This window comes from Dermacentor variabilis, chromosome 3, assembly GCF_050947875.1.
Source record: "Dermacentor variabilis isolate Ectoservices chromosome 3, ASM5094787v1, whole genome shotgun sequence".
NCBI classification, from domain to species: Eukaryota; Metazoa; Arthropoda; class Arachnida; order Ixodida; family Ixodidae; genus Dermacentor; species Dermacentor variabilis.
In genome coordinates this window covers 141213236-141239438 of record NC_134570.1, presented here as the reverse complement: position 1 = coordinate 141239438, position 26203 = coordinate 141213236, and the positions used below count along the sequence as shown (strand labels likewise).

General features: G+C 51.2%; 1 protein-coding gene across 3 annotated transcripts in view; it reads right to left on the bottom strand.

Annotated features, from left to right (window-relative positions):
* The window catches only part of ssh (Protein phosphatase Slingshot), a 380590-nt gene that overhangs the window by 115580 nt on the left and 238807 nt on the right, over positions 1–26203 (bottom strand). For all 3 annotated transcript variants that reach the window (XM_075686428.1, XM_075686427.1, XM_075686429.1), the window contains exon 3: positions 5258–5352. In XM_075686428.1, the coding sequence (XP_075542543.1) occupies positions 5258–5352 (95 nt within the window). The remainder of the gene's footprint in view (positions 1–5257; positions 5353–26203) is intronic.

Below are 26203 nucleotides of genomic sequence, written 5' to 3'. Positions count from 1 at the left end.
CTCTTCCTACAATTTCTCTAACAGTGCAAGTGTGCCCCTGTAAAGCTGCCTTTTCTGCTCGGCAACTGAGCTATGCGGCATAGCCAATGCTCACAACGAGAGATGCCGACGACAGGCCGCCGCAATGGTGACGTGATCGAGTCATTAGGGCGTCAATATTTAATATCTGTATTTTCACCTTTTCCAGCTTTTGTTCAATCTCGGGCTCAGCAAGAGAAGAAGAACGGCAGATTGGGCGAGCTTGTGGTTTTCCATAAGGTTTAAAAACAGCGCTAAAGGCGTACAGCGCTGGCGATGTGAGTGTGTGTCCCATACTATATTCTGTTGTCCAGTGTACGTCTTTAGCGCTGCCGTTAAACGTTATCAACAAGACAATAGGTAGTTCTAGAAGTGGGTGACCCAAAGTTTAGGGGACGCTACCGGCCAGGCGGACAAAAGAACGCAAAAGGCCTACGAAGACGTTTTGGCGCTCAATGTGTCAGCGCGACAATTTTTGCTGCGCTGCAAAGACCGAGTAATGAATCAGAAGCGGCAGCACGGTATGCTTTGGCCCACGCCCCCAAAGCGCTCCCTCCCCATTTGGACCCTCCAGTGCGGGAACGAGAACTATACGAGCAACGTCCTGAAAAGAGCCGACGTTCCTTCCTATTAGAATTGGCTTGTGAACGGCCAGTTCTACTAGTGTCACGTTGTTTAGTGGCGGTGAAGAACCAGACAGTGACCGAACTGTGAATCACGAATCAATATTTTTAATGGGGCAACTTGTGCCCAGAAAAACAACAGCACAACGGATAGCCGCGATCACAGTCGTCAGTCATCGAAATGCAACCTCGCGGGTCAAGTCCATCCGCTACTTATGCATGCGTCAAAGCACATTTTAGAATAACCGCTCGTCCTCGCTTACAGCCGAGAATGCGCAACAGCATTCGCGTCGAGCCAGCAATTTCATTAAGCAATATTCATTTGGTACAGAATACAGGAGAACCATGCAAGACATTTTAGACGCAGTAGGTGCGCCTTGAGCCGAACGACAGATAGATAACGGTGACGATTCCGCTGAAATATTGTCCCCATCAGAAAGCCAAAGATTGCACAGTGGTGCCACGGTTCACGAACTTTAATTCGCTTCGCGATTCGTGTCCTGAACCGAATCAGTCGCGAAGTGAAGGAGCGCTTCGAACAGGAAACAATGTAAATGTGGTTAATCCGTTCACACTCAGGGGATTTAAAGAAAAATGATTTCAATACAATATCAAAATAAATTCAGTACTGCACAGTGCAGTACAGTAAAAGGATAGTATAACGAGAGGTAATACACACACATTCCTGGTAGGAGGGAGAGGAGGCTGGGTAGCCTATGTGGCAGCCGATTACATAAGGCCAACATGGCGATCTCTTTCAGGGATTTGCTCCTCCTTTGTGAACTGAGCCGTCGGCTAACAAAACAATTTGTGCAGTGCGATTTGTTTTTCTCCTTCTCAACACAACCACCAGAAAACTAGAAACCACGTTATCGTTGATAAGGTTTAGCACTCTGTTCACTGCAGTGATGTTGGAGTCGTGCTCCACAACGAAGACCTGGCATTCAATCAATTTTCCCAAAATAGATTTGATGGCATAGCCTACCAGTAGACCTCTTCGTCAGAGTAGAAAGTTCATCGACAAGGGCCTTCTGTTGCTCAGCGTGAATTTCAGCAAGTTCTTCTGTGGTCAGCTCTCTTTTATGGTCTTCAAGAAGTTCATCCAAGTTTCCATGAACAAAACCCAGACTACGGAGAAAGCCCAGATCCTTACTCCTACAGGTGGACAGAATATCTTCGGCTACCTGGGCCTCAAGTTCTTCAATGTCAAGCTCAATGACGTATTCGGTCCCCCCCAACGTTCTTTCTTCAATACTTTATAGTAATACACTGCTTGAACTGATGCACCATTACACGGCTTATACTTCAAACCTAAAAATCAATCTTAAAGTAATATTTACTATAAATAAAGGTGCTTTTACTTAACGATAAATGACATCATCCGAGCGTCACAAGAGCTATGTCCGTGAACCCGATACGACGTTCGTGAACAGAGAGAGTTCTAGAACCTAGGTAAAATTTTGCGAACGCCGCTGTTCGCGTACGGAAACGCGTTACAACTGTACTATAAACATAACTTCAAACGCGCAACAGTCAAACGTGACTAGATGGCGCAGTCGCGTATCCAGCTCAGCCTGCGTCGGTAACAGTAGCTTTCATTCAGGATCTGCAATGAACATACGGCTACACAGCGTGCTTAAAAACGGAATACAGAACGACTGCGCATAGTACTGCTTTGTGCTTAGAAGGAACGGGAGTTCCGATCAAATTTTTCTCGGGCTCGCGCTTCAATTAAGGCTGACGATATATGCGCGATAACATAAGCCACTGCTGCGATTTCTTACACAAGGTGGGAACAACAGCCTTTCTTTTAGCTACTTCACATGCCGCCTGGCAACCTGCATAACTTTTTGTGTAAATTACAACGTCAAACTAAGATCCGGGGTTTTTCAGGCCACACACACGAAGTCATTGTGAGGCGCCCAGTAGTGAAGTGGCACTCCGCCGTGATTCTGACCACCCGGGGCACTTTTAAACGTGCAACCAGACCGAAGAGTACGAGCGAGTGCATATTTCGCCCCCACCGAAATGAGGCCGCCGTGGTGAGGTTGGAATTCGCGACCTCAAACTCGGTTACACAACGCCATAGCCAGTGGGCTACTGCAAGGGATAAAAAGTTACAACACATATCTTCTACGACGTTAATTTTAGAAAGGAAATTTTATATAAGTAATCCGTCCATCAGCGATCGTCACATTGAACCTGACGTCCCCGGCAAGGACTGATGAGTCTCTCGACAAAACATGTTCAGCCCGAGGGGAACAAGTGTGGCCGAGAGGAAGTTTCGTTTCTAGAGACGTCTATCAACTCAGACTGCAGAATTCTGGTGGACACAGCTGCTGCTACTCCTCCGGTCCAGACTCCGGCGCAGGAAGGAAAAAACGCAACCTGTCACCGCTGGTTTCCAGGTACTCGGTGACGTCAGGCTTCCTGACGAAGTTGCTGCATTGTTCAGGCCGAAGTATAGCACGGAACCAAGAATTCCTGCACATGAGCTACTGGCTTTGAACAGGCGCATCGCAAGGAAAGCAGAACTAGAGGACCAGGAGCGGTGCCTCCTCGATGGGGTGGATTGCCTTCGTAGGACCGTCACCGGGAGCGCGCCACCTTCGACAGCTGTGATCAAAGGGACAGTATCTTTCTTTAGAGACAATGAACTTCGGCTGTTACTGAGTGACAAAGAGGGCGGTTTTGTGATAGCTCCAGCGTCTGCGGTCTTCAACAAAAAAGCCATTCAGGCTGTCAACAAGAACTTCATTTTGGCAAATGAGAAAGCTCAGAAAGTAAAACGCAAAGCCATTTCTTTGTTGGAAAATATAGGCCTCACCAAGATTGTGAAAGATGTAAAACAATGTAAGGTACTTGCTCTAGAGGTTTTTTTCACTGCAAAAACGCACAAACCGGATGTGCCTTTCCGTACAATAGTCAGTGAAAACAACTGTTGGCAGGTTTTGGTTAGCCGCTTTTTGCAGAAACAGTTGAAGCATTTAACTATTGACGATCCATATGGCATAAAGGATTCTTTCGATGTTGTTTCCTTTCTGGAAGACAACCATTCAGTAGCCGACATTTTTTCTGCTGACGTTGAAGATCTCTACTATTCAATACCGCATGATGAGCTACTTCGCAGTGTGATGACGTGCATCGAAGAAAGTGGCGAGGTAGATTTTCGCAATGCCACCGGGTTGTCTTCGGAAAGTTTCATGTCCCTTCTTGAATTTTATTTAAGTGCAACTTTTATCCGGTTCGAAAATAACCTTTTTATCCAGAAAAATTGTGTGTGCATTGGTTCATGTGTGGCGCCTGCTCTTTGTAATATTTTTTTATCGTTTGTCGACCGCGCACTTAACAGTGCCTTAAACAATGACTAGGTTCAAATTTTTAGAAATGTTGACGATTTTCTTGTTGTGATAAAACAGACTAACAACGAATGCTCCGTGACGGTAGCTGACATTATAACTCTGTTCAATGACAATGGCAAAGGTTTAACTTTCACACATGAGCTATCTAGGGACGGTAAACTCCAGTATTTAGATTTGCAGCTATCCTTACAAACAGGCCACGCCTGTTGGATGTACTCGCCACGTGCACGTAAGGAACTTTTACCTTACGCGTCTGCGCACTCAAAGACTGTGAAACGCGCCATTGCTTTGATGTGTTTAGAATCTTCGTTAATGAAATCTTGTCATCACTCTGCGAACCTGAGTTCCATTGCACAGTTAAATAGGCTGCAGGCCGCTGGTTACTGAAGTGTGGTGGTGACGTCAGTCTCGGAGGTATTGCTTCAGAAACTGAAAGGGAAGCGGCACAAAAGTAACTGCATCACACAAACGAAGAGGCCTGAAGTTGTGCCGTATTGCCACAGAGTAGCTCACAATCTAAAGAATGTCGCCACTAGATACCAAATTCCGGTAGTGTTTTCCGCTCCTCAGAAACTGTCAATGTTATGCAGCCGTATTTCTAGAACAAGTAAAAAACCAGATTGTGAAAAGAACCACGCGAAGTTTGTAGATTGCAGCGTCGGTGTGGTTTATAAGATTCCCTTGTCATGTGGCAAAGTGTATGTAGGGCAGTCAGGCCGCTGTGTTAACGAGCGCCTTTATTAGAGAACACGAGCGATCCATACCGAAAGGCACATGTTCCCATTTGGCTCAGCATTGTAAAATAGGCAAGTGCAAACCCATGTTTCGTGATACCACGATTTTGAAAAAGAGCCGTGACACTACCGTCCGAGAGTTATCGGAAGCATTTTTCATTCAGTCATTGGGGTCACAGTGCATTAGCGTGCCTTCCTTAACCTTGTACAGCGCTGAATTTGGGTTTTTTTTTTTTGGATTCTGTCGCATGAGTGCGCTCTTGGGATCGGATGTTGGTGGCGCCACCGCATGGTGCTCACTGCGCATGTTCCTCTAGTTTGAGCTGTCTATAAAGGAGTGACGCAATAAAACGATGTCAGTTGAGAGTAGCGCCTCGTCCTGGGTCGTCTTTCTTGTGTCTGTTGTTTAGCGCTAAACAAGGTATTCATATGTTCAGCCTCGTGTTTTTCCTGAACCACGCGATACCGCGCAACGAGAAACGAATGCCCGAGGAGGGCACGGAGGCGGGCGGGCACTCACCGACGTTGTTGTTGGAGCAGCGGTAGACGTGCATGGACTCGTCATGAGGAAGCACCAGCGCCGTTCCCTTGACTGCAAAGTAGGTCTCGCTGATGCTGCACAGAGAAGGAGAGCGCACGTTGAAAAAAAAAAAAGAAAGAAAAAGAGACTCGAACAATCGCGTTTCAAAGGCTGAGGGCCACTGTTAAGCTATCGTCAACCGTAATCCGCGTCGAAACACGTCAGCCAGCGAAAGAGCTTTGCACGTTTCCGCAGAACTCATTTGGGTAAATGCGGGGCAATTTTGCAAAGTGTAGCGTCAAGCCCGTTTCACGCGCTGCGTACTGTCCGCGATTCCCGCCGCGGCAGAATTCGTATACTTTCGCAGTGACGATGTGTCTGACCAATGGCAGGATGGGAACAGGGCGTGACGCACGAGAACTTGCGCTCGCTCATCTGGGAAGTGATGGTAGCGGCGGCGGGAGGCGCTGGAACTCGCAACATGTGAAGCGAACTATTCGTCATGGCGCTACGGCGCCGCTGGTCCGCATCATTAAGGCGAACCTTTCCTGCGAACCGTCCCGGACTTTCCTCACCGTGGCTGGCTGCTGTAGGACAGCACTACCATGTTTACTACCTTTATCGTGGAAGCTAGCACTGTTTTCTACGGAATCACTCAGTGATAAAAGAAACGGCACATAAATATCCTCCTTGCGAAAATACACGTCATCGAAAGCACAATTCCTTTAATAATGCAAGCCTTTCTTTTTTATTCTACACTTTTTCAAGGTTCGGGGTTTGGTGCATCTTCTTGGTGAGACTTTCGCCGAGTAAGAAACAGCTTACTGCTGCACTATATCCAGGATGATCGGCCCGCTCTATAGCCCGCGTGCCGACCTACAGATGAGGTGTGACAGCAAGCGGGCCCAATCACGGATACAGTATAACGTGCCGTCACGCGGGTCACGCGTGCCCGCGTCTTTTGCGTCTTCACTGGCAAGCAGGTACCAATCTCTATGGTGGAAAACGCTCTGCAAAAGGTTGGATGGCATTTATTTAAGCGCTTCATGAAAGCTTCACGTCTCAGACTCCAACATGCGAGTTGGATCTGCATAATTTTGTTATTATTCTTATTATTAGTATTATCATTATTATTATTAGTAGTAGTAGTAGTAGTAGTAGTAGTAGTATAAAGAAAAAAGAAATTTTGTCCACTGGCGCTACATGGACGGGAACCGCACGAAGGTAGACAGCGCTGCTTTAAAAAAAAAAAAAAAAAAAGCGCGAGGACCTTCATATGCCGACGGCGGGTTTGGAGGACGAATCATCTGCGCCACACCGGTCGCGACATGTGCGGTGCCACACGTAAGCAGGAAGGAAGCCGCTCCTGGCATCGCTGTCCGCAAGGGCACCGCTTTCTTGCGAGACGCCCGCCGTGCCGACCCGCCGCGCCTTCCGCCGCGCGGGTGGTTGCCGCGAAAACACACACAGCCACGCTGCTGCGTAATATATTCACAACCAACGGGCGGCGGAAACGATCGACTCTAACTTGACTCGGCATGCAATAATGCATGCGGGCAAAGAGAAAGCGAGCTTCGCTAACAAACTTGACGGCCTCCACGGCAAGAAGAAAATGGCGTAACACAAAAGAGAAGCACATAAAGTGCTGTAACATCGTACGAGCGAGCGGTGCGGAAGGAAAAGAGGAGAACAAGGCTGCGCGGGAGTTTAGGGCACGATCCGAGCTGAAGGCTGCAGGGACAGCGAGGCGCAGGAGGTGGGGGGAGGCGCTTTCAGATGCCTGCTCCCACACTAGCAGAAAGAAAATATGCGCACGTTGGCGCTTGTATCCAGCGAAATAAAGGCACGGGCGACTCTCACCTTATGGTTATTCAAAGTTGTTCTGGTTAAAAAGAGCACACGATACCGACGCCACCCCTCACTTGCACGTGCTGCCTCCGAGCGGCGCGTTCTCCCATCTTCCCTTGCCCGCTGAAATCGGTAGAGCAAACCAGCAGTAAAGGCATAGCGTGTACTCGTGAGACGGAAATTTCCGGAGAATGCCGGAAGTTTCTGCGTGCAAGGCCGCAGCAAAGACGATACCGTGTTGTCTCAGCCTCATTCTATCATAACTATATATTATTTGTCGCGTGAAAGTATGTTTTCGTGGTTTGTCGTCATCATCGCTACTGCTGCCGTAGGTATTTCGCTGTTACACCGTAGTGCTTTGGCTCGTAGTACCTCCGTCAAGTGGCATCGTTGCTTACGGATCCTTTGGACGCATCTGCGTGCATCCTGCGGCCGACAGCCCGATCCGTTCGCTTACCAAACGTTACGCCACCGTTATCGCGCTCTGCAGTGCTACGAACATTCCTCTAAAGCCCTTTGCCCGTACATAGAACTCACACGTATCGACGCACGCGAAAAGCCGCGCGAGCTTCATCAGAGAAGGAGTCAACGACCTCTCGTGCAGCTCCCGGCGACGTCCCGTCGCCGGTGACGATGCGTGACCGCCGCCATCGCGCGCATATACATACCGCGCTGCACACGTGGCAAACGCGATCTGCCGGAGTCGGCGGCTTCATAAAGGCTGCACCGTAACTTATGCGTGACGGAGGAGAGCGCCGCGCTTTAATTCGCGCCAGGGGTGTTGCCACGGGCACGCCGCGCCTCCGTGGCGACACATCGGCGCCACCACCACATATTCACCAGACGAGTCGCACGCGAGACGCAGGAAACTGGTACCCGCGCACACGCAATGCCTCGGGCGCGCTACGTTGTGTTGTGCACTAGTTCGATTCACAATTGCGCCCAGTTTAGCCGACTAAACCACGTATGAGCGCGGACACAAAGGCAGCCTAAATCAAGCCGAGAGTTTCTCGGCGGGCAGCTAAGCAGAAAAGGAACTGGGCCCTTTTCATCTGTTGCCGCTATTCTTTAGTATGCGCCAACATCGTGACACAATAGACAGGACATGCCTTCCCGTTTATCATGCTCTGAGAGTGAGCGCACTAGTTGCGCGCACAAATGTGTGTGTGTGTGTGTGTGTGTGTGTGTGTGTGTGTGTGTGTGTGTGTGTGTGTGTGTGTGTGTGTGTGTGTGTGTGTGTGTGTGTGTGTGTGTGTGTGTGTGTGTGTGTGCGTGCGTGCGTGCGTGTGTGCGTGCGTGCGTGCGTGCGTGCGTGCGTGTGTGTGTGTGTGTGTGTGTGCGTGTGTGTGTGTGTGTGTGTGTGTGTGTGTGTGTGTGTGTGTGTGTGTGTGTGTGTGTGTGTGTGTGTGTGTGTGTGTGTGTGTGTGTGTGTGTGTGTGTGTGTGTGTGTGTGTGGTCAGTAATTTTGTTGTAAATGAGCTAAAAAAGACGCGTGCGCGCTAGCACATGTCTGTAGCTTTAATCGCCTGAGCTGTGCGTATACAGAGGTGTATGCATGCTTTTCTGCAACATACCAAAGCAGGCCAGCCCAGTCAACAGTGTCACCGCAGTAAGGCCTCGAGCGCACTGCATCTCTAAGACCGCCACGGCGGGCTATGTGTTTTCGCCGCAGACGACGCTACACGTCAACGGTCGCCGGGCCTTTCGTACGCGTTCAGACCTTGAGTGTATCGCAGCCAGCACACGTTTTTCTTTTTTCTTTTTTTTTTAGCATTCGCTTTTGGTAACGAAAGTTGCGCCCACCGCGGGCCAGCAGGCACATCGCCCCGCGGGGCGCGATTACGGAATGTCGCCGCGCGGGCGAGCGACGCCGCCGCGCCCTATGCACGAGGCGAGCCTGGGCACCAGCCGAGCGTGGCCGCGGTGCATTCGAAAACTAGGCGCGACCGCGAGCCGACGCCGCAAACAACGCAGCCAGAGCTGGCGACGGCGCTCACGAAAGCCGCGAAGGTCACGAGACGCAGACGACACACCGGTTTCTTCGACAGCGAGGATTGCTAAAACCGACGCTGGATGCTCTCCTATGACCCAGAGCGGTCAGTCCGGTCAGCACCCAGGAAAATGCCGTGCCTTTAAGGGAAGCTTTCAGGTTACCGGTAATCCTACATTCGAATGGTGGAGAACATACGGAGGAAAACGCAGACCACTATGCAATGCTCTGTTTCTTAAGAGTAGTTTTCTCGTTATCGCGAGCAAACTAGCCAGTGGAGCTAATCTTACTAAAACAACAAGACAAAAATTGTGTCCGTACGTCTGGACGCGCAACGTGAGAGTCAAGGTGTGGCGAGTGCTAACCAAACAAACTAATGCTAACGACAAACGACATCGAGAGTCGTATAGAGGATCACGGGTGACGCCGGCTTGATCACGAAAGCGTGCCGATGACACCCGATTACGGTAGCTGCGGCACACGTTTTCCAGGGAGGCCATGGGTGAAGTAATAAACTCCCAAAACCGAACCGCAAAAATACAGTGCGCATTCCATACGCAAAAGTCTCGCGTATTTGTTGCGGCCACACCCGCTCTGCTACTAGGCGGAGCCTACACGCACACGGAGTATATTACTGCGACCTCATTCAACTCACCCGTGAAAAGGGCGGATGGGAGCAGAAAGAAAGTACTCGTGCGCGTACAAGGGAACGCTATTAGGAGGTCCTCGCTCTATGCAGGAAATGTGTCGCTATCTCCAAGCAGGTATACAACGGGGGGAAAACGAGCCACCCGATGTCGGCGCACACCTACTTCCGCATCTCGTTCGCCGCATGACGGGTGACAAAGGGACAGGGGGCAAAACGGGAAACGCACCGTAAGGCGGACAAAAAAGAACATATCGCGCACATTCGCGAGCCTCTTGCTTGCAAAGAGCTGCGGAGAGTGGAAGAGGGACGTAAAAGAAATAAACGTTCGGCCGCAGGCAACCTCTGACCCACGCGCTACGTCTCTACTCGGTGTGCCCGCACTGCCTTATGGTGCGGCGGCGCGGGCTGGTATTTTTAGCGGCAACCGGGGAAAACGCATGCGCCACGGATGTAAGCGAGAGCGCGCGCTCGGGAGGAGACGCTCGCGTCGCTAACGCGCACCAAGGTGCAAGACAGAGAGAGCGCACACCCAGCGGGTATGCATACGCGCGCGGATATCATAGACGCGTCGCGTCCTCGCGCCGCCTGTAACGAGCGACTCGTCTTCCGTGTATGCGCGACAGAGACAAACAAAAGGAGATGTTCGTGTAGCGGGGCAGCATGCGGAGGTGGGGTTTCTGCGCCACAGCGCATTACGAAGGTGCGCTCTTGCATGTCCGTGCTTGCCTGCCGGTGGAAGGCGCACTTTCTCCCGCAAGAGAGAGAAAGGGAGAGAACATTTCACATTCAATATTACGGCGCATATTCCCATTCTAAACAGTGTTGAACCTCCTGTGTATCGAGAATCAACGGATGTTTGTTCTCGGCTGGCCACCGCGATGCTCAACATGACATGTATTCCGCGCCGCACCATTTATTCTTCGGCATGGTTACGACCGCGAGCAGAACGGTTTCGACGACTAACATGAACGCGGGCATATCGAAGATTACATACTGGTTGAACCGCCTCTCACCGCCCCCCCCCCCCCCTTTCCCAACGCCCGCCGCCGTTATTTTATGCCCTGCGTGGACAGAAGAGCCGGGGAAACGTTCCAGAGCAGACATGCCACGCACTTCAGTTTATGTTTGCGGGCTGTCAGAGTAAAATGCCGAATGCTTTTAGTGTGACATCACAAGATACGTTGATAGTACAGAAGACAATTCATGACGTCACGACAGCTGCAGAGGCAGCCGCTAGTAGAAAGAACTCGTGTAAAGTTACATCGTGAGCGAGTTACTTGATAGGTGAGTGGTAAATGTGAAAAGCACTTAATTAAGCATCTTATCGTAACTGTTTCTACATTCAAAATAATTAAAACTGTTTAGTTGTGGGCTAATGTTCTGCTCTCTCACTCGAACTCTCCCTCTCCTTTCAAAGTGTTTCTAGCATTGCTTTAATTGCTTCGGATTTGAGCAACCATCTCCGATTTAGTCGCAATTAAGGTACCTATATTTGAGCAAATACAATATTTAGCTACCACATCACAAGTCTTCAAAAGCACGGTAATCCCGCGAGAGCTAAAGGTCCAAACTGGCGCCTTAATTTCACTGGGAATAACAAATGCAGCCTCTCAACCTCAGTCGCGAACGCAAACACGGACAGCCGCGGAACCTCGGGTGAAGATTACACCGCTTCACAAACTCCATTGAATATTTCGGTTTTCAGTCTTTTAAAAAGGGCAGATAGGGCGACGGGTGCAAACAAAACGAAAGCGCCCTTACAGTACACTAGACAGTGAGTCGACGGTATGTGCACATGTCACTCGATGCGCCAGACTGCAGAAACAATTGGATCAGTTTACCGTGCCTGCACCAAAGTCCGCGCGCCAGTTCACGCAACCGTGTTGTTCAAACAAACGTCTCTGTGTAACGAGAGACGCACTTTAGCAGCCGGCTTCTACTCATCTGTCAGTGCGAGCGGGCAACGACCGATAACCTTCCACGGAGAGTGTGAAACTCACACGAGATGCTGGCGCAAGTGCCGATTACTCTGAAAACGCAAGCACGTACACACGCGAATAACGCCGATAAGACCTGTCCGCAAAGCACTTTGCGTGCGCGTCCATGCGCGTGCTTGAATACGGTAAACGGTGAATGGAAAGTACGCTTCCGCTAAGAACGCCTGTCTGGCGAGCTCAAGGCGAAAGGGGTCCGGGTTAAAATGGGACACCGATCATTCGGCTTCTCTTGCCGCTAGGAACTTACGGGTTTTCCTCCCTTAGCTTTTTCCTTTCGGCAATAATCGTTATGGTCCCTTAACTGGCTTCAATATTCGGCTCGTCCGTCGCAACATGTGCGTGCGGGGTTTTTAAAAGCATGAAGTGTTTTTTAGCTCCCGTTGTCGGCGACCTTCAAGAGACATTGAGATAAAATCCAGAGCCGTTTTCCGGGCACTCAAGACGATAATGGGACGAGGCTGGGGCGAGAGCGAAACGAGAACATTCGGGCATCGTTGCGAAAGCAAAACGATATCACCCTGGCAACCAGTCAAAACTTGAGAAAATGTGGTCTCTGGCCCCGAACGCCTCGAACAGGACAGCATTACATACGCTAGTTACTGCCCAAACAAGTTTAACAAATACTGATTCCGATTTATTCCTAATGTTTGTTCACATGACCTGTAACTTCTAGTACGTTGAAGTTTAATTTGTCATTTTCTATAGCGAGATGCGAAAGGCAGATCCAGTTCACCATACACTTGATTGTCATCTTCCGGCGTTGAGACAGGGTTGCCTGTGCTCTTTCGAACGCCAGCGGTCCGTGAGTTACGCGGCGCGGGTTTTGCGCGGCCTCCATCGAGAGATGACGCTACGCTGCGTGACCAGGCCGGCAGCGTGCCGCGCGCCGCAGATGGTTGCGAGATGGTTGTGAGTAATCGCCGTAATTACTCCAACCAATCTGCTTTGCCGGTAGCAATTTCATGCTTACGTCTACTCTCGATTATGGGAGAGCCAGCATCTTTTTTTTCTTTTTTAAACCTAAACCGCGTCTGGTACCGAAAGGAATCGGGCCGAAATGCACATGTAGCTTCGCACTCCAGAGTCATTAAGGTTGCGTTATACACACGCACCTTCCTTCCATCTCAATGCCACTTACGATGGATGCGCAAAAGAGCTGTTATACCCTAGTCACACGGAAATGTTTCAAAAGCCATAAGGGTCAAGAGCCTTTGAAACAACGGAAATCGAACTCGAGAATGTTGCGTTGCAGTCACGTGGCAGCTTTTAAAGACCATCGAGAGTTTCACTTGTCGCTGGTTTCCTTCTTGTTTTGTCTGGAGCAAAATCTTAGTTGAAGCAAGCAATTTCCTTCACTATATACTTGGGTTACAATTTTTAAAGCGCTTTAGACTGCCAATGACACCATTCGAGATAAGCTGCGACCCACTTTTACGCAGTCCTAGCAACGTTGTAGGCAGTCGTCGCTCATATACTGCTTCACCGCGCTTGTCTTGCCTTGTTGCCTGCACACAGCGAAGCGAGTGGAGTAACTGTGCGAGGCCGAGTTCAATCGCTTAATCCGACTGCTTATAATGGTACATATACAAATTATTTTTAAGCTGACGCGACGCTGATAATTATCTATAGAATGTTTCGGCCGCAGACATTCCTTCTGCGCGTTGGTTCGAAAACACTGCTACGAAGGCGCACGACCGCACCATTTCTAGGCCTTCGATATTTCGACAGAATTCCATGCAACTCCGGCTACTCGACTGGTTATTGACTCGAAGAACGTCGAATTCGCCCGAGTAGCAGCATTTCGCTGCTGAGTCGAAATACTATCGATCCGAGGGCCTTCGAAGTGCAAGTTTGGTGCCAAAGCGTCGGTAAAGGCAGGAGGCACACCCGCGTGAACTATCACTCCGCCTGCCACAACGTGTGTGTGTGTACGCGTGTTCCTGGGCGAAGTTGCGATTCCCACGGTACCTCTTTCAACGCCTGTTGCACGTGTCCCGGAAGGCGCCCGGTATCGTCGCACGAGTATCAAGGAGCATGCCCGAATTTCGTCCAAATCTCGCCTTGCGAAACAGTCCGCGCCGAGACACTGGAGTTGGAGAAAAATCGAAACGCCGGTAAAACCAACTCAGCTATCAGTACTTCCGGGCCCGGGAAGCGGCGGATGGTGGCCATCAACAATGACGTCAGCATCCAATCGAAGATGTGTCAAAAGAAAGAAAGAAAGAAAGAAAGAAAGAAAGGAAAAGGAAAAGGTGTTCGAAGCGCAGCGCCTTTACTTCGTACGCACGTAATTCGAAGGAAGCTATTTTAAGGAGAACTTTTGGAGGCAGCAAGTAGAGAAGGAAAACACGGGCCGAAACGTTATAGACGCCTCCTACAACGCCGACATGTACCGTAACGAAACTTTGATACCCTTGAAACCTACCCCGAAAACAAATAAAGTTCGGAGGCAGTTTATTTGGCTATCAATGGCGGTCAACTTATCGCCAATTAAAAATTTAAATAAAAAATAATGCTAGCACGACAGCTCGAGGCGGAGAGTCATCGGAGTGCAAACGACCCAGAAATGTTAAGTCCAACGGGACCTACAGACAATGTGAGTGGCAGTGAAGCTGCCAACAGAGTGAATTAAGGAAGTATAGTTCAGTAGTAGTAGTAGTAGTAGTAGTAGTAGTAGTAGTAGTAGTAGTAGTAGCAGCAGCAGCAGCAGCAGCAGCAGTAGTAGTAGTAGTAGTAGTAGTAGTAGTAGTAGTAGTAGTAGTAGTAGTAGTAGTAGTAAGGAGTCAAACGCCAGCGGTCTCTTTTTTTCTCCCTTTCCCTTTCCTTTGAGAGCCGGTCACGCGACACCCAAGTCCCGTGCCGTCGACGGCAGATGAAGACATCCACGCGCGCCCTCTTGACATGTCGCTGACGAACACCGCCGCGCGACAACAAAGGGTCGCCTTGTCGCGGCCACGGCATTTTCAAAAAGAAAGGCCCCCGGGCCATTGTCGCCACTCGCGGAGCGTGCCCGCCTTTTCAGAGCAGTTCAACGGCCGCCCCGCCAGCGCCCCCCGACACGGTGTTTTTCCTAATAGCCCCCGCTGTGTGCCTTCCCTGCCCCTGGGCGCCATCGTCCTCGCAATTGCCCAGATGGCTGAGCAGAGGCAACGCGTGCAAGGAGTGGCGCTTCCAGCTAGAACAGTTCCTCCATCACGCGTCCACTTTCCAAGGTCTGCTTAAGAACATCGCGCAAGCTCGGGCACCTTTCTGAAGGTGGTCCAGTTACTGACGCTCCACCGATAAGTGACCACGTAAAACTCGTTGTTACGCGTTGTTTTCTATGTAAAAAGTGCTTGAAGATGACTAATCACACTGAATAGGTATAAAAAGGTCAATAATAATAATAATAATAATAATAATAATAATAATAATAATAATAATAATAATACGCTATAGCTGGAGCCATTGTGCCGTAATGTCCCTGGTAAGCATTACCAATAATTATCGCTTAATATACAGCGCAATGACGCGGTTCTCTTCTCTTCACATGTATTATGTTACCTTCTTGCGCATTTGCAATGCTACCGACTTACTATGACAATGCAAGCAGCAATTGTATATCGAATTGGTCCTATCGTATTATTCGTAATTACCTTTCTGTTGCTGAGGTACCTCCCGTACCGAGTACTGTTAAGAACGGCCAGCTGCAGTGGAAGTTTTGCCAACTAGTTGCGACCGCGGGCGTCATCTTTTCGTGGAGCGCCGCCGCAAACCTCTAGCCACGGCGTCACTAAATCGCCATTGTAACTGAATGCGTTCGGCGGGCCAACTATTGTTACCGAACCCACCAACGCCGCCCGGTTCTGCTATGAGTGGGGGAGTTGCCGCAGGAACGTCGACAGAGGCCCCTTCCCACGCGCCGACCAAGACGCAGGACAATGGCTACGCGGGTGCGCTGCGAGGGTCCACTCCGAGTTCTACGAAATTCGTGCGATGCCGGTTTCGGACCGAGAACCTGTGTGTGTGTGTGTGTGTGTGTGTGTGTGTGTGTGTGTGTGTGTGTGTGTGTGTGTGTGTGTGTGTGTGTGTGTGTGTGTGTGTGTGTGTGTGTGTGTGTGTGTGTGTGTGTGTGTGTGTAAACCGTCCCGCGGAGAGGCGGCGTGTTTACGATGCCTGGACGAAAGTTTCCGCCACCTTGGAATCGGGGGAGGACCGAGTGTTTATAAACGGCTGTTGTGCGGATGCTCGATACACTTTCTTACGCAGCCATGTTAGACTGAGACACTCTCTCAAGCAGTCGTGGTGTTAGACTGACGTACTTTCTCTCGCAGTCATGCTAGACTGATGAACTGCATGTAAATACTGTAAATAAACCTATATTCCGCAATGCCGCTTCTGCGCAGAGGCCGGGTCCCTCAGGCACATAGTAGGGGGTTGCAGGGCGGCACCATTAAATCCTCCGAACCCTTACCCCACTAACGAGCTTTGGGAGAGAGCCTTGGCCAGCTCCGACATCGAGGATCAGCAACGGCTGATTGCGAGGGCCCAGGACGCGGCCCGAGCTCAAGGTATTCTGGAATGAGGACGCCTCTCCAAAGCTGCATTTACCTAATAAAAATGCTTATTCTTTCTCGTTCTCGAAGAGAAGCAGTCCTTCCCTTCATCAACGTCCTCAGCGTGGATAAGTAGGACGACGGCATGGGCCAGCTACCTCCTAATTCATGCCGGACTCCAATCTTGACAACGGGTTACGAGCGATGGGATTGAGCCCCCAATCCTGACAGCACTTAGTGCTACCGAGGTAGTACTAAGTTATTGCTATTCACTAGCTTCAGCAGCCAGTGAAAGGTACTATCACTTTACTATCTTCCCTTACTAAGGTAGCGCTTTTCGTGACAAGTAAGGTGCTAGTATCTAGTTAGCGAATATGACGACCTTTCTTTTAGGAGTGTAGCTGTATCAAGCGATGATAACCGTCAAAAGAGACAGAATTTCGACAATTGCACGCGCGTCGTTATTCAGTGCGGCTTTCCTCCAACGTACTCTTTATCCCGGGCTGTTTGATTGCGCGACCGGTGTAAATAGGCCTCTTTCAGAAATTATTCGTTTTCGGCGAAATGCCACTTATAACGAAAGTCCGTGCCCTGTCCGATGATGCTGTTTTATCGCGGTTTTACTGTATTTACTGTGCACTTGGCTTTGACTACAGTGCGTATAGAGATCGTATAGATGCCGTGCTCAAAAAGAGATGCCTTATATTTCTGGCATGCACGTGTGATGCAACAGGCACCACGAAGCAACATCAGGGTAACCTATCACTTACCTAATTTCCCCGACGATACATAAGAAACAAAAGCAAACCGAAGAAAGGAACGAAGTTAGGACGCGCCAACAGTTGGGCGAATATTCAATGGCGACTGTTAAGCACAGGCTTCAGAGCCAGACCACACGCGTTCTCGATCGTCGAAGCGATAGAGCGTCTTCTTCGACGGGGCACCCGACGTTTCAAACCGTCCGGCGGCAGATCGATATCGTTATTGTCTCCGGGACAGGCCCAATAGCAGCGGCGAGAAAGAACGGGTGCAGTAAAAGGAACGGCAAGCGCTACACGAACGAAAGATATAGACAGAGAGCGTGAGACAGAAGACGGGGGGGAGGAGGAGGTGCGGGAGACAATGGCCACACCGGCGCGGCGAACCCGCTGCGGCGCGCACGCGGTACCACGCACCGGGCGGATCCGCGCGCACCCACCGCGGAAGCGATCACCGGGCCACGGGGCTGCGCAACGAGCCGGCCGACAGGCCCGGGCCACTTAGGCGTCATTACGCGCGCGCTCCCCGCCTGCGGGCCTTCTCTCTCTCTCCCCCGGCACTTCCCATTCCCTCCGGTTTTCCTTTTTATTAAGCGCGGCCAACGAGCGCTGTTGCGTTTCGCCTGCGACACGTGGTTTTGCCGGCGCGACGGCGGCGGGGCGGCGGACATTTTGGCCCGATCGTCGTCACCGCAACACTCATCGCCAGGTGTTTCCAGGCGCGTCTGCGGCGATGCGACCGCCTAGGGATTTCGTTCCAGTCATTGTGCCCGAAACAGGCGATGCCAAAGCAGGGATCTCCTTCCAGTTATTGGGCCCGAAACAGGCGATGCCAAAGCAGGGACCATCTTCTCGTTACAGTCATTGTGTCCGACCGGCAGCGCCACGACAGTGTGCTGCGCAGCGCCACGACCAGGTGCTACGAGATCGTGCGCAGCGCCACGACATGGTGCTACGGCGTCGCTACGACAGTGTGCGTCACCATTAGCCCATTGTACATTCACGTGCTCGTCTTTTGAGGGGTTCCTTCTTGCCCTCAACTGCGAGAGTATAAAAACAGCTGCCCCCGGACGCCAGAGGAGGGCTCCGATTTCTTCCGTTGAGTGAAGTGCTCTCCCGTCTCTCTACTTCGGTCAAACCTGACCGCCAACTCTTTGCGATGTTAAAATAAACAAGTTGTTTCGTTGTTACCTGTCGACTCATGCTTTGCCGGGACCTTCGGATGCTTGCAGTTGTACCCCAGGCCGCCAGGCCAACGCTACCCTTGGGGCTTGCGACCCAGGTACAACCACGGGCGTCAGCGCCGAGTTCCCATCAGATCGTACCAGCAGTCCGATCCAAACATCTGGTTGCCAGCGGTGAGATCGCCTACGACTTCAAACAACGGTCTGCCAGCGGCGAGATCGCGACAACGGAGGCCAGCAGCAAAGAGATGCAGTTGACTGTATGCTGAGCAGCTCAACGTCGATCCGGGAGCAGTGCAACGAGCCCTGTGTGACGACTGGTTGCCTGCAGCGGAACGACTGCGCGGAATTCCTGCCTGCGAGGTTTGGTGAGTGCGGGACTTTCTTCTTCTGAGCGTTGCCAGGCTTTTTGTTAGTGTCAGAAACAGAGCTGGTAATTGTGGTTGTCGTTGCTGCCGGGTTAGTTTGCGGCAAGACAATAGTAAGCAGTAGAGAAAGCAGCATTCAGAGCAGCCATGGATTTGAAGTCGTTGCGCAAACCGAAATTGTTGGAGCTTGCAAGAGAGTTGGGTCTGGATGTCTCAGACAAACTAAGAAAACCGGAACTGATAACGGCTATTCTTGAGTTAGAGGCTGAGGATGACGAGCTGTCGGAATGCCTTGAGACTATTGAGGAGAGGTCAAAAAGACAGGAGCGCGAACTTAAAGAGCAGAAAGAAAAAGAAGAGCGCGAACACGCTTTGGAAATGAAGCGTCTCGAGGTAGAGATGGAACGCGCTCGTAATGGAAGTCAGGCACACGGTGCAGGAGAACGCGTATTGTTCAAAATGACTGACCTGATGCGGCCGTTTAAGCTTGGAGAGGACATTGGTTTGTTCCTGGTTAACTTTGAGCGAACGTGCGAGAAGCAGGGGTTCTCTCGGGAAACGTGGCCACAGCGCTTGCTCACTTTGTTACCCGGCGAGGCGGCCGACGTAGTCGCTCGCTTGGATAGAGAGGAAGCAGAGGATTTCGACAAAGTAAAATCGAGTCTGCTAAAAAAGTACCGGCTGTCTGCGGAAGCGTTCCGTCGGAAGTTTCGGGAAAATGAGAAAGGCAAAAGTGAGTCATATACAGAGTTTGCGTATAGGCTTATGTCGAACATGCAGGAGTGGCTCAAAGAAGAGAAAGCGTTTGGTGACCACGATAAAGTTCTGCAGTGTTTCGGGCTAGAACAGTTTTATAGTCGGTTACCGGAGAACGTGCGATACTGGGTCTTGGATAGGCCAGACGTGAGTACGGTGGCTAGAGCCGCTGAGCTAGCCGAGGAGTTTGTGACGCGTCGAGCTCGCGGAGCTAAGGACGGTCAAAAGGGTGAATTTGGCTCCAAGTCTGAGAGGCCAAGGTTCACGCCCATGAGATTTAAGGGGGACACGCGTAGTGCGGATGCGAGCGAAAGCAGTCCGACCAAACGTAAAGAGACGGCGGCAGCCAAACGCAGAAAGCGGTTCGAGATGAGGCGAGCGCGCTTGTGTTATACGTGCCAGAAGCCGGGTCACTTTTCGGCGCAGTGTCCGGAAACAACACCAAAAGTTGTGTTTTTTTCAATAGGCAGCACTGACGAGAACATGAAGCTTCTCGAGCCTTACATGCGAGACCTCCTCGTGAACGGGAAAGAGTGCCGGGTGCTTCGCGATTCCGCAGCTACGATGGATGTAGTTCACCCGTCTTACGTAGAACCCCATATGTTCACGGGCGAGTGCGCGTGGATCAAGCAAGCCGTGGAAGCTCATAGCGTGTGTCTGCCGGTAGCAAAAGTGCTTATTGAAGGACCTTTCGGAGCGCTTGAGACGGAGGCGGCAGTGTCATCTATGCTGCCACCCCAGTACCCGTACCTATTTTCAAACAGGTCCGATCACCTCCTGCGCGAGAAGGGGCTTTTGTTTGGTGAAGCTAGTGTTCAGGCCTTAACCAGATCGAAGGTTCGGGAGCTCGCTGCAAAGGCGGTAGTTGCGGGGCCGACGTTATCAAACAACGAAAAAGGGTCAGAGGCGCAGCAAGCTGATATTCAGAGCACGCCCGAACTGAATAAACTTGAGTCTGTAACGTTAAAAGCGCCAGATACTGGAGAGGAAACGCCCGACGCGGGAAAGTTAGAAGAGCTATCTACTGATTTGCTCATCGCGCCTACGTCAGACGGACTTGATAGGTTGCTAAAAGTCAGCCGGTCGGCTTTGATAGCCGAGCAAAAAAAGGATGGCAGCCTGGAAAACGTGCGCTGCAATGTCAAAGAAGGTATCGCCAGGAAAACTGCGCGTTTTGTGGAAAGAGGGGGAGTCCTGTACCGGAAGTATCTAGACCGCAGAGGAGTGGAGTTCGATCAGCTGGTCGTGCCTCAATGCTATCGTCAGGATCTGTTGCGCTTGTCACATGGGGGTTCGTGGTCCGGACACCTAGGAGTTAAGAAAACTAAGGACCGTCTCTTGCAAGAGTACTATTGGCCAGGGTGTTTTCGGGACGCAGACCATTTCGTGAGGACATGTGACACTTGTCAGCGGGTGGGCAAACCAGGGGACAAATCGAGGGCGCCGTTGAAATTGGTACCTATCATTACGGAGCCTTTTAGACGGCTCGTTATTGATACAGTGGGACCTCTGCCGGTAACAGCCACGGGGTACAGACACATTTTGACTGTGATCTGCCCAGCGACAAAGTTCCCTGAAGCAGTGCCGCTTAAAGAACTCAGCTCAGTTGAGATAGTTAATGCACTACTGTCCATATTTGCGCGAGTTGGTTTTCCTGCAGAAATTCAATCAGATCAGGGCACAGTGTTTACTAGCGCTTTGACGACAACTTTTCTCGAAAGGTGTGGGGTAAAGCTGCTACACAGCTCAGTGTACCACCCACAGTCGAATTCCGTTGAGAAGCTCCACTCCGTCATGAAGCGCGTGTTGAGAGCCTTGTGTTTTGAACATCAAACTGACTGGGAGCTGTGTCTGCCTGGGGTGATGTTTGCTTTAAGGACCGCGCCGCATGCGGCTACGGGGTTTTCGCCAGCTGAACTGGTGTACGGTCGCTCGCTTCGATCTCCGCTTCGCATGCTTCGAGAATCATGGGAAGGTAGGGGCGACGACCCAGTCGTGGTGGAGTACGTGCTTAAGCTCCTCGAACGCTTAAGAAGGGCACAGGAGTTGTCAGGTGAAGCAATGACAAAGGCCCAGCAGAGGGCCAAGGTTTATTATGATCGGACAGCCAGGGCCCGTCGTTTTGAGGTGGGCGATGAGGTCATGATATTGCGCACATCGCTAAACAACAAACTAGACGTGCAGTGGGAGGGCCCAGCGCGAATTGTTCAGAAACTGTCGGACGTTAACTACGTGGTAAGTCTGCCAGGAAAGCGGAAAGCACAGCAAGTTTACCACTGTAATCTGCTCAAACCTTATAGACAAAGGGAAGCAGTGGTGTGCATGATGGTAAACGTTCCTGAAGAGCTTCCGGTCGAGCTTCCGGGACTAGGCTCAGTGACGAACAGGGAAGACACCGGTCAAGTCATTAGTGACCTTATCAGTAAAGCACCGCTGTCGCCCGAGCAGAAAACCGAACTACACCAGCTATTACAAAAGTTTCAAGGTCTGTTCTCTGAGAGGCCTGGTAGGACTTCTGTACTTACTCATGATATAGAACTTACCTCCACAGAGCCAGTACGATCCAAGGCGTATCGGGTGTCACCCCGCCAGAGCGATATTATGGAGGCTGAGGTAAAGAAAATGCTACAGCTCGGTGTTATTGAGGCAGGTGAGAGTGATTATACCTCCCCTTTGATTTTAGTTGAGGTACCGGGCAAGGAACCTCGTCCTTGCGTCGACTACCGCAGGCTTAATTCCATCACTAAGGATCAAATTTATCCGATCCCTAACATCGAGGAACGCCTTGAGAAAGTTAGTAGCGCTCAGTTTATTTCCACCCTAGATCTTGTCAGGGGTTATTGGCAGGTTCCACTTACGGAAGAGGCTAGTAGGTATGCGGCGTTCATTTCACCAATGGGAACATTCCGTCCTAAAGTGTTGAGTTTTGGTTTGAGGAACGCGCCATACTGTTTTTCAAGTCTCATGGATAAAGTGTTGCGGGGACAGCAAGAATTCGCTTTACCGTATCTAGACGACGTAGCGATATTCTCCGCATCCTGGTCTGAGCATATGACACACTTGCGGGCAGTGCTAACCCGCCTGCGCGAAGCAGGCTTGACAGTAAAGGCTCCTAAGTGCCAGTTAGCACAGGCCGAGGTTGTCTACCTCGGTCACGTGATTGGTCAGGGTCGTCGCCGCCCCTCTGAAATAAAAGTGGCCGCTGTGCGAGACTTTCCGCAACCGCGCACAAAGACCGATATTCGGTCGTTCTTAGGTGTCGCCGGCTACTATCAGAGGTACATCCCTAGGTACTCTGATATCGCGGCTCCCCTGACGGATGCTCTAAGAAAGACAGAGCCTCAAACAGTCGTCTGGGACGAGACAAAGGAAAGAGCTTTTAGCGCCCTAAAGAGTGCCCTAACAAGCCAGCCTGTGCTCCGATCGCCAGACTATACAAAAGGGTTCATTGTTCAGTGCGATGCTAGTGAGCGAGGCATGGGCGTTGTACTGTGCCAACGGGAAAATGGAGAAGTAGAACACCCCGTCCTGTATGCTAGTCGTAAGCTGACCAGTCGTGAGCAGGCGTATAGCGCCACCGAGAAAGAGTGTGCATGTCTCGTGTGGGCCGTTCAGAAATTGTCATGCTATCTAGCCGGCTCGAGGTTTATCATTGAGACAGATCACTGCCCTCTCCAATGGCTGCAGACCATCTCTCCCAAAAATGGCCGCCTCCTGCGCTGGAGCCTCGCTTTACAACAATATTCCTTTGAGGTGCGTTACAAAAAGGGGAGTCTCAACGGTAACGCCGATGGCTTAAGTCGAAGCCCCTAACGTAGGAATCAGCCTCAAAATTGTTTGTTACTGATGTTTTTCTTCCTGAGGCAGGATTTTTTTTAACATATTGCTTTTGTTTAGTGTTTCAAAGTGATGATATGCTTTCTAGTGCAATTTTTCAATTTGTGGACGCGTTCTGAGTGATGCTAGACTACTGTAAGGAACTAGGCAGTGGTATAAAAAGGGGAAAGAGCCTGGCAGGGCTTAGTGAGGGTTGTGCCGTGCTTGCTGACTGAGCGGTTGAGTTTTCAGCGTAGTTCTAACGCTTGCCGGGAACGAGAACAAAAATGTGAACTCTCCCGAAGTCACTTTGCAGTGTCCCGTGCGAACCTGAACGAGAGAACGAGGCCTTCTCTGTGCGCTGCGCTCAAGAAACGTCAAGGGACGCCCGACTTCGGTTATGAGCATCATCGAGCGACATCCCTCCGGACAGCGGATGCAGTCCCCTGTCCATCGGGATCTCCTTTCCCCGGCGGGGCGGTCTGTTGCGTTTCGCCTGCGACACGTGGTTTTGCCGGCGCGACGGCGGCGGGGCGGCGGACATTTTGGCCCGATCGTCGTCACCGCAACACTCATCGCCAGGTGTTTCCAGGCGCGTCTGCGGCGATGCGACCGCCTAGGGATTTCGTTCCAGTCATTGTGCCCGAAACAGGCGATGCCAAAGCAGGGATCTCCTTCCAGTTATTGGGCCCGAAACAGGCGATGCCAAAGCAGGGACCATCTTCTCGTTACAGTCATTGTGTCCGACCGGCAGCGCCACGACAGTGTGCTGCGCAGCGCCACGACCAGGTGCTACGAGATCGTGCGCAGCGCCACGACATGGTGCTACGGCGTCGCTACGACAGTGTGCGTCACCATTAGCCCATTGTACATTCACGTGCTCGTCTTTTGAGGGGTTCCTTCTTGCCCTCAACTGCGAGAGTATAAAAACAGCTGCCCCCGGACGCCAGAGGAGGGCTCCGATTTCTTCCGTTGAGTGAAGTGCTCTCCCGTCTCTCTACTTCGGTCAAACCTGACCGCCAACTCTTTGCGATGTTAAAATAAACAAGTTGTTTCGTTGTTACCTGTCGACTCATGCTTTGCCGGGACCTTCGGATGCTTGCAGTTGTACCCCAGGCCGCCAGGCCAACGCTACCCTTGGGGCTTGCGACCCAGGTACAACCACGGGCGTCAGCGCCGAGTTCCCATCAGATCGTACCAGCAGTCCGATCCAAACAGCGCGCTTTCCAGTGTGCGCCAGGCAACAAGCGGCTACACAGTACACACGGGCGCGGAACGAGGTTACAGGGCGATCCGCACCTCTTCGCTGGGGGCTATACACACGCCACGGCGACCCCCTCACCCCCGCGCCTTCTGTACCCTCGCGCGCTTCCGTCGCCCTCATTTGCATAGAATCCGCGCACCACGGCTCTCGCCAAGGAGTTGCGTGCAGCTCGCCACCGACGGGACTGACTCTCGGACCGGTTTCCGCGCGATTCGGCGGCGGACCGGTCAGCCCTTTTTGACGGGTCGAGCGATCGCGAAATCGAGACGGATGAACGAACAAGCTTCCCGCACAAAGCGCCGTCGCCTAGCTACGCGTTCTCGTAATGTCGCCAGGCCATCATCGGCGATGCCGAAGACAAGCGGGAGGGGAGAAAACGCCACGCGAAGTGGTATCCGCCCTGATCATACGAGGCCCAAACGACATGCAGTGAAGCCAGGAAGGCGGGCACAGAGGAAACGAACTTCTAAATAAACATTTGACGGAACACTACATTTTCGAGTCCTAATTATGGGAAAAAATTGAAGTGAACAGAAAATGCGGAGCTTACTTCTCATTCCCAATAAAGAAAATGGAAGTGAAGACGAACAACGTGGCAATTACAGTGAACCGCCATCGTACACATCCAATGATGGAGAACCGTCCAGAGGCTGGCGGGTCTGTCTTTGACCAGAGGGCCATATTGTTTTCTTTTTGTCCCAATGTCAGCAGCGCCCTCTTAAGAATATGAAAATGCACAGCAGAAGTAACCATGCCCTAGAGAATAAGTTAGGACACTTCAAGGAATTGGTTCGGGCTAGTTGGTCTCTCGTCATACTGGTAACCTCAACAGCGCTAAAAAAGACAGGGGCAGATACAGACACGGCCACACACGGCGCTAACTTCCAACTGTTTATTTCGGAAGATGCACACGCATTTTTATGTATTTCCTGTGCGCGAACAAACGTGTGACTTCACCTAAAGGTTGGCACGCATATATGGCCCTTTACATAAGCCAGTTTCTCATGAGCACGGCATCACCGTCATTATTTCATATCGGAACGGGCTTATGTAAAAGGTCACGCACGCTCGCCATGCTTTACATGTTACATAAAACGTCACACTTTCGCTGATGTATGTGCAGGAAGTCCGGAAAAGGACGTGCGCCTTTTTGGCATATAAACAGTTGGAAGTCAGCGCCGTGTGTTGCGATTTCTATGTCTGTCCCCGTCTTTTTCGGCACTCTTGAGGTTCCCAGTATTTCGCCCCATACGCTTCGCTCGGAGCTTCACTTGTCAGTTGGCTTTATGTAAGATATGTGAGCCAAATTATCATTATGTTTAAGCTGATGCCGTCAACACGAGCACTAACGTACGCGCACGCCAGCGGTAGCAAATCGCGGCAATCGACGGTCCGCGCGCGGGGACGAGCAACACGTCATGAGCGGAGCAGCCGGCGCGCAAAATACGCGGCCCAGGAGGCGACGCCGAACGCAACGGCACACGGAAGGAGAGGGGGGGCTATCGAGCGGAAGAAGAGCGCGCGGGATAACCGCGAGAGTTCCGCGGCCAAATGCTCGCGGTATAACGGCGGGCTGCTGCGCGCGAGGGGGTCATGAATATAGAAACCGAGATCGAGCGGAGAACGAAACGACGAGAGGCGGAAAACCAGCTGTCGCCTGTGGCTGGACGCGACTACTTTTACGCTCTGCCACTGTCCTGAGTAGTGTCTGGTCATTCCATATGCTGTCTTTTTCTTTCTTTTTCTTTTTATACTACGCAAAACATTTCGCCACTTGAGCC